The sequence below is a fragment of the Rosa rugosa genome, chromosome 7 (genome assembly GCF_958449725.1).
Source record: "Rosa rugosa chromosome 7, drRosRugo1.1, whole genome shotgun sequence".
Lineage (NCBI taxonomy): Eukaryota > Viridiplantae > Streptophyta > Magnoliopsida > Rosales > Rosaceae > Rosa > Rosa rugosa.
In genome coordinates, this window is record NC_084826.1 from 38,686,289 (window position 1) to 38,694,901 (window position 8,613).

At 45.7% G+C, this 8,613-nt stretch overlaps 1 protein-coding gene across 1 annotated transcript; it reads left to right on the plus strand.

Moving 5' to 3' along the window:
- The first annotated feature begins 6,785 nt into the window (after positions 1-6,785).
- LOC133723270 (ATP synthase gamma chain 1, chloroplastic-like) lies at positions 6,786-7,358 on the plus strand. The gene has a single exon (XM_062150084.1). It carries the CDS (start codon positions 6,786-6,788, stop codon positions 7,356-7,358), a length of 573 nt encoding a protein of 190 aa, XP_062006068.1.
- Positions 7,359-8,613: the final 1,255 nt, after the last annotated feature.

Here is an 8,613-nt window from a genome sequence, read left to right on the forward strand (position 1 = left end):
AAATGGGGCACACTTATCAGTGAGTCTGGAGATGAATCGAGAAAGGGTGGTTAACTTTCCCTGGAGGCATTGGACGTGCACCTTATACTCCGGGTCAGCCAGGTCAAGTATTGCCTGTACCTTGTCCGGGTTAGCCTCGATGCCTCGCTCGCTGACAATGTAACCCAGAAATTTGCTGGCGGTGACTCCAAAGAAACATTTTTCTGGGTTGAGGCGCATACCATAGGCCAGGAGAATGGTTACTATGATCTTGAGGTTTGCCACATGTCCTCTGGCCTTTATGCTCTTAACTAGCATGTCGTCCACGTAGACCTCGATGATTTTTCCCAGATGCTCAGCGAACATGGCGTTCATTAACCGCTGATAAGTTGCGCCGGCGTTCTTCAGACCGAAAGGCATGACATTGTAGCAGTAGAGGCCTTTGTCAGTGGTGAAGGTGGTGCATTCCTGGTCGCCGGGATGCATCTTGATCTGATTATATCCGGAGAAAGCGTCCATCATGCTGAGGAGCTCATGTCCGGCGGTTGCATCGACTAGCTGATCGATACGAGGTAGCGGGAAACTATCCTTTGGGCATGCCCTGTTGAGATTTTTGAAGTCGACACACATCCGCCACTTGCCGCTGGGCTTCTTGACCATTACCAAATTGGAGATCCACTGGGGATAGATGACTTGGCGGATGAATCCAATGCCCTGGAGCTTGGCAACTTCCTCTCCTATTGCCTGGTACTTTTCCTCATCAAAGGCCCTCCGCTTCTGCTTGATGGGATAAAAGGAGGGTTTGATGGTCAGCTTGTGAGTTATAATTTCAGGGGAGATACCTGGCATGTCAGCGTAGGACCAGGCAAAGACTGCGGCGTTATCACGCAGGAACTGAGTGAGCTCCGCCGCTACCTCTGGGTCTAGCTGGGCGCCTATGCGGACCGTCCGCTCAAGGTGCTCGTCCGAGATGCAGATGACTTTCAACGACGTCTCCGGGTTGACCGGTTCCTTCTTCACATACTTCTTCTCCTCATCTCTAGGATCCTCAAAGATGTTTGGTGCCTGATTACCCACCGTCAGAATTTCGTGGCAGCAGGCCGACCGCGCCATAGTCGTTGAATAGCACTCTCGAGCCAACTGCTGACTTCCTCTCACACAACCCGTGCCGTTGGGTGTGGGGAACTTCATGAGAAGCATGTATCCGGTGATGATGCACTTGAGCTTGTTAAGCGCTGGTCGTCCAATGATGGCGTTGTACGAACTGAAACAGTCAACAATAATGAATTCCGTATGTACCTCCGCCATGCATGGACTAGTACCAATAACCAGTCGCATGTAATCCGACCCCAGCGGTTGTGTGACGTCGCCGGAGAAGCTGAGCAATGGCTCGTGATCCTGGAGTAGTTTCTTGTTCCGCTTGAGGTGGTTGTAGCAGCCGTTGAAGATGACATTGACAGCGGACCCGCTGTCCACCAAGATTCTCCCTACTGAGAATTTGCCAAGAATGGTGTCGACCAAGAATGGGTCGTCATGCGGTAGATGAACTCCGCGCTCCTCCTCCTCCGAGAAGGTAATAGGTTCCCAACCTGATTTCGGGAGCTTGGCGGACCTCTCGTAGCGGATGTTGCAGACCTCCTTTGGGTGATTGGCGCGTGCATAGCGCTTTCTTGCCCTGTGAGACATGCTGGTGATTGGAGCGCCGCCATCGATGGTGTTGATGCGGCCCAAGGTCTCCACATTGGCAATTACTGGTGGTGGTTGGCGTACCTTGAACTGCTCTAGCTTGCCGTCACGGTACAAGGTCTCAACGGCCGTCTTGAGAGCATTGCAGCTGTTGGTATTGTGGCCGCTGTCCTCGTGGTATTTGCACCACTTGCCGGTGTTCCTAGGTTTACCCGTTTTTGGGAATTTTGGAGGGGGTGGCGGTAGGATCTGATCCTTGCACTGATTGTAGATGTCTTCATACGAGGCCGTGAGGACCGTGAACACTGCGTACCGCTGCGAGGACTCTGCCTGCTTGTGGCGGTTATCCCCATGGGTTGGGCGGTTGCCCTTGTTGTAATTCTGGTTCTTCTGCCGCTTGTTCTGGTGGTGGCCCTGCTGCCACTCCCTCTTCTTGTCAGTTGGCGGTGTTAAAGGGGTCTTGTTAGCGGTTTCCTGATGACTGGGGGACAGCCGTGATGATTTTGTTGGAGTTGCTAGTAGCGGTGGGGTTTCTCCATATGTAATGAATTCCGCCTGGGGGTGGATGACCGCCTCACTCATGATGTGGTCGTACGCCGCATTTGGGTGATTGTAGTTGAGGTGATAGAGGAATGGCCCCTTGAGAAGTCCCTGCTTGAAGGCCGCCGATGCCATTGTTTTGTCTAGGTCACGGCACTGAGACGCTGCCGCTCGCCACCTTGTGACGAAGGCCTTCAGTGATTCGTCCTCCCCCTGCTTGACGCTGAACAGCTGACTTGTGTTGTGATGCCCGGCGGACAATAAGATGAACCGGGAGAGGAAAGCGTGTGATAGTGCATGGAATGAGCTGACAGACCCCGGCGGACACTCAAAGAACCAGTTCATTGCCTCGCCATCCAACGTTTCGCTGAACAAGTGGCACAAGGTGGCGTCGTCGAATCCCTTATTGTTGGTGACCTTCTTGAAGGTGTCCATGTAGACGAAGGGATCAGACATTCCGCCGTAATGCGACATCTTTGGGGTTTTTGCAGACGCTGGTCTGATAGCTTGCAGAATCGCAGCGGTGAAGGGCCCAGGTCTGGAAGTGAAAAGTGGATTCTGAGTTGGCGCTAGGGCGCCTGACTCCGCCCAGATCAACCTTTGCTCCAGTTGGTGCATCCTTTCCAATATCTGGGCGGTTGCATCGCCGGCGGAATCGGCCTGAGTACTCCGCTGGACCTGCCTGCGCCTTGGCGCAGGCGAATTGCCTTCAGTCCATGCCCTAGCTTCCGAGCGGTTGGTATGCGGTAGTGACTCCGCCTCCTGCTCTATCATTAGTTGGGGGATGGGCGGTGGTCCCATTCCCAACAATTCAGGTGGGTCCAGCGGTACCTGCATCTGTATGACGGGCCCCGGTACCAATGTGCCAGTGCCGGGTCGACTACGCCTGGTGCTACGTGACTGCTCGTTTTGTGCTGGGCGGGCGGTGGCCTCCAACGTCCTCTTTAGTTCCTCGAAACGTGCCATGAGCGTAGCCACCTGTCTTTGGGCTTCAGCCTTTTCCTTGCGCTCCTCCTCACGCTCTCTGTTTGCCTTATGAAGATCCGCCAGTGCTATCTCATACATAGTGACGAGATCTTGGCCCGGCGGGCGGCTGCTGCTTGGGTTTGCCTCGCCGCCGGGGTTGGCCGGGGTTGTGAATAGTGCGCGGTTAACGCCTACCGCTGGGTCGGAGGGTTGGGGGATGGTGGACTGGTCCGCCTGTTCCTCAGCGTTTCCTCCGCTACCGTTAGTCATGGTGGATGTGGTGGGATGACCTTTTGTTCAAGGATTCCCACAGACGGCGCCAATGTTAATGTCTAAAAGTCTGGCGGTAGCTGAACCTTTGTTAACGCTGATCCGGTGGGCGGATCGATACTTGTGGACTTGTGGTGCTCTCAAAGCCTCCGCTACCTGTCAAGTAAAATACAAAGGGCGTCAGAGGGAGACCGCGCTGGGCGGTCTTCAACTCTCCGATGCCTAAGTTAGTCAATGTATTTATGTTGACAAAGTAACAGTAGGTAAGTATTCAATGCGTAATAAATGAGGAGAGAAGAGAGAACCTTTTATAGGTGAGGAGGAGGCTGACCTCCTCCTTGTTTTCGATGTGGGACTGATGTGCTTCAGTTCCCAGCTCTGGGAGCTACTGATGCCATTTTGGCACGGCGCGTGGCGGCGCGTCGGCGGTGACCTGGGGGTGATCCGACGCTGAGGTTGTAGCCCGCCTGGCGGTGTGTCTGCATGTCATTCCTTTGGCTGGAATTAGTACCTTTGGCGGTACAATGAGCGTGGCCCATTATAGCTAATTATGCTTGCAAATGTACATGTATGTACACTAACGTACTGTCATGGGGCATAACTTTGTGTTATGCCACTTGTGGGTATATGTTTTTAAAAGAGAGTTTCGTGTGTGTACTTTCTTTTATTGTCCAGTTTGGACATGAGTTTCATATTGAATTGTTAGGTTAACAACTTATATGATTTTGTCAATGAGTTGACTTTTATTGTCTAGGTTGGACCGGAGTATCATATTGATTTGTTAGGTTAACATTTTATATGATTTTGCCTCGGTGTGACTTGTATTGTTTCTTTTGGGAAATGAATATTGGGTTTTTATGGAATCTTGGTGTCAGTTATTTTCTTCGAGTTGAAAGGTTTTCCTAGTTATTCGTGTGAGTTGTGTGGTTTTGTATTTGAGTTTACTCATACAAGCTTTCAAAAGCTTACCGGGTTTGTTGTGTGGCAACCCGGTGCACTATTCAATAGTATAGGGGTTAATCCTGCAGGTAAGCCTTATCATTTAGCTCGCGAATCAAATGGTCCAATGGAGGCCCACAAACCCGATGGGTAAAAGCCCGGCCCGACCCGCAAAGACCTGCCTCGGTGGGCAGAGGGCCGGACTTGGTTTAGGAGTTTAAAACCCGGCCCGGCCCGCCAAAGGCCCCTAAAAGCCCGCTAAGCCCGACCCTTAAAAGCATGGCCAAAAAAGCCCGTAAGTTAATATATATATATATAGTTTTCTAAAATATATTATATATATATATATAGGATTAAATACTCGTTACTCCTCATACTTTTGCATGAAAAACAGTTTAGTCCTTATTTTTCTAATTCTCACACAACAGGTCGTAAAATGACTATTATACCCCTCTCTCTCTCTCTCTCTCTCTCTCTCTCTCTCTCTCTCTCTACATATATATATATATATATAGTGTGTGTGTGTGTGTGTGTATATATATCTCTCTATACACACACACACACACACATATATATGTGTGTGTGTGTGTGTGTGTGTGTGTGTGTGTGTGTGGTATATATTTGTGTATATGTGTGTGTGTGTGTGTGTGTGTGTGTGTGTGTGTGTGTGTATAGAGAGAGAGAGAGAGGCAGAAAAAATAAATTAAAAAAAGAGAGAAAAATAAAAAAAATAAAAAGTGAGGGGTATAATAGTCATTTAGGACCTGTTGTGTGAGAATTAGAAAGAATAAGGACTAAACTGTTTAATTTTAAAACTTTGGACTAAACTGTTTTTCATGCAAAAGTATGAGGAGTAACGAGTATTTAGTCCATATATATATATATATATATATAGAGTTTGTTGATGTTGGAATCCCTTTTGTTGTACGTATATATAGAAGAAAAAGGGGAAATTGCCTAATGGCCTATTAAACGTATGCAATCGTTAATTGGTGATTATTTGTCTATTTCATATAGTTGTAATCATGTAGTTCCGGTACTTCTTTAATACCAGAAGCATTACTACTTGCAATTTCCTTCGTGCCCTATACATGTACCCTCGGCTTTCATAATGGATTCTCATGTGATCCTACTGGGCTTGTGAACTTTTTGTCACATGAACTCAGTTTAAGAAGTTGTCTGACTATTTTTTTTTTTCAATAGCAAATTTGCAATTCAGCATGCTAATCGTTGCAACTTCTGGAACTGGTTTTGTTCTTGGAAGTGGCAGTGCCGTTGATTTTGCAGGTCTTTGTTGGACATGTGGCAAATCCCTTAAAAAAAAATAGTATCTTTATATATTTCTTTGTAAAAAAAGCTCGGCCTTGGCCCGGCCTGGCCCGTTTACAAGGCCTACCTGCAGGTCAGGGTAATCGCGGGTGAAGCTGAGTTCTAGTAGCAGTTGTACGTGTAGGAAGCTATTTTTGTGGCTTTATTGTTGTTAAGACTTCCGCTGTGTAGTGAGCTCTGAGGAGCATTTACTTATTTTTTTCCTTATGCAACTTAATTCATAAACTTGTGTAATATAATATATGACTCTAGTGATTGAGTCTGTATTGACATGTGTGGACTCAGTTTATTTTGTTGCTTAGTTTAAATGAAAAAAAATTCTAAGCATTTAAGCGATTTGTTGAGTTATCGCGTTTCAGATTTGAATTTCTTTCATTCGAAATTTGAGGCGTGACATCGTGAAAACACTTTTAATAATTTTCTGGTACTGAAATCTCAAAACCATTTCAAATCATCACATTATAAAATGGACTTGGCTTCTCTACTATAATTTCTTTTTGCTATGATCTGCTATAATTTGCTATGAAGCTGCCACATCAGCATCAGCCAATCCAACGGCTACTAATAAAGAGTTTACAAACTCACATTGGTGGACTTGAAGCACCATATCGTGCCCTCTTCTTCTTCCTCCCTTCCCTTCCCTTCCCTTCTCTCTCCCTTTCTCTGTAGCTAAGTCTCTGATCAAATAAACTTAAATCAACTTGAATTTCATATTCTTTTCGATAGCTTCTTTTCGATAACTAAGTTTCTACAAATCCATGTACTTTGGTTTCCATTAACAAAATCATTTTGCAGAGATTCAAAGTTTCAATTTCGATGAAAAAAAGTTTCCAACTTTAAACCCTTTTGCTCAATCTTTGCAAAACCCAAGCAACCCAAAATCAAAGCCAATGGCTTTATCCATGTGGGTCTCTTTAAAACCTTCATTTCTGCAAAACCCAGATCCTCTTTTGCCCCAAATCTCACGCCCAAGTTGTCACTCCCAATCTCCACGAACCCCAACGATCCGCTGCGGTCTGTGTGAGCTCCGAGAGAGAATTGATTCCATTAAGAGCACCCAGAAAATCACAGAAGCCATGAAGCTTGTAGCGGCTGCCAGGGTACGAAGAGCTCAAGACGCAGTCATCAATGGCCGGCCCTTCTCTGAGACCCTTGTGGAGGTTTTATACGACATCAATGAGCAGCTTCAAGGTGAAGACGTTGATATCCCTTTGACTAATGTTAGACCTATCAAGAAAGTAGCCCTTGTGTTCATTACCAGTGATAGAGGTCTGTGTGGTGGTTTCAACAATGCATTGACTAAGAAAGCGCAGACCCGAATTGTGGAGTTGAGGAAATTTGGATTGGAGGTGGTTCTGATCAGCGTTGGGAAGAAGGGAAACTCGTATTTTATGCGTAGGCTGGAGATTAAGGTGGATAGGTTGATGGAAGGAGGGGCGTTTCCGACTGCGAAAGAAACTTCAATCAACTTAAATCCCCTTCTCAATCCGATAGCTTCTTTTCCTTTGATTATCGTCATTCCCTCCTTCTCTTCTTCCTGCTTCATCTCCACCATTTATGGGTTCTTAGTTCTTACAGAGAAGGGAAGAAAAAAGGAAAGGGAAGAAGAAGAAGAGGACACGATATGGTGCTTCAGTCCACCAATGTGAGTTTGTAAACTCTTTATTATTAGCCGTTGGATTGACTGATGCTGATGTGGCAGCTTCATAGCAAATTATAGCATATCATAGCAAAAAGAAATTATAGTAGAGAAGCCAAGTCCTTATAAAATAGGCAATGACTAGACGGTACTACCGACTAGTCATCTCATGCCACCTGGAGGGTACTGCCGACCATGTGACGCATCGGAGGGTACTGCCGACCAGGTGACGCATCGGAGAGTACTGCTGACTGAAATACTATGAGGTGATGGCTAAAGGGTACTACCGACTAACCATGTCATGCCATTTGAAGGGCACTGCCAACCAGATGATGCATCAGAAGGTAATGCAGACCGGAATACTATGAGGCGATGGCTAAAGGGTACTGCCGACTAACCATCTCATGTCATCTGAAGGGTACTGTCGACCAGATATATGAAGGAATGGATGGATTTCAAAACTTTTTAATTAGTGCGGAATTAGTTTAACCATTAAACTACTAACTAAACATAAAATCCATTCCTTTAACCCATGATCTTGGCTTATTGTGATATGTATATAAACATAGCATGCATAGTAAGGAAGAACAAAGAGGTAGTTTATGTTCTACTCACCCTTGGAGCGTGATTTTAATACGATCCAAGTGAACCACCAAAGTTCCTCTCCTTGATCTCTCCTTGTGTGTGTCTCCTCCACCTTGAAGCACCTTGGATTAAGAACTCCTTCTTGTACTCCTTCTTGTGCTTGTAATCTTCTCTTTGATGTAACAAGTAAAGCCACAAAAGGATATGGCCTCTAAGGATCTTCACCAAGTGAATCAAGAGATGAAGAAAGATGAAAGAAAAGAAGAAATTATGCAAGTGTTCTTCTTTCCTTTAATTTTGTAATGGACCAAGGGAGAACTCTCTCTCTCTCAAATCTAAAATAATAGTGTGGAGACATACTTATTATTATATCCATGCTTTCACTTTTATATAATAGGAAATAACTCCAATTACTAAAAGAAAAATACTGACTTTCATAAAGCCAATTTGTTGGCTGGTCCATACATGTTATTGGGCACTAAAAATGTGTCTTGGGCTTTCATTTAAATCTCACTTAGTGAAGCCCAAGTCCACACCAAAAACCCGACAATCGTTTAGGCCCAATAAGTTCAGTTTGACCCGAAAATCCTAATTATGTTCAAATAATAAATCTAATTAATTATTTGCTCATAACCAACTCTTGTTTAATCTTCTTCATATACAATCTCAAGGATCCACTT

Bases quoted from the DNA above. Each gene is read 5' to 3' on its own strand.
- LOC133723270 (XM_062150084.1), top strand. From the start codon at position 6,786: ATGAAGCTTGTAGCGGCTGCCAGGGTACGAAGAGCTCAAGACGCAGTC.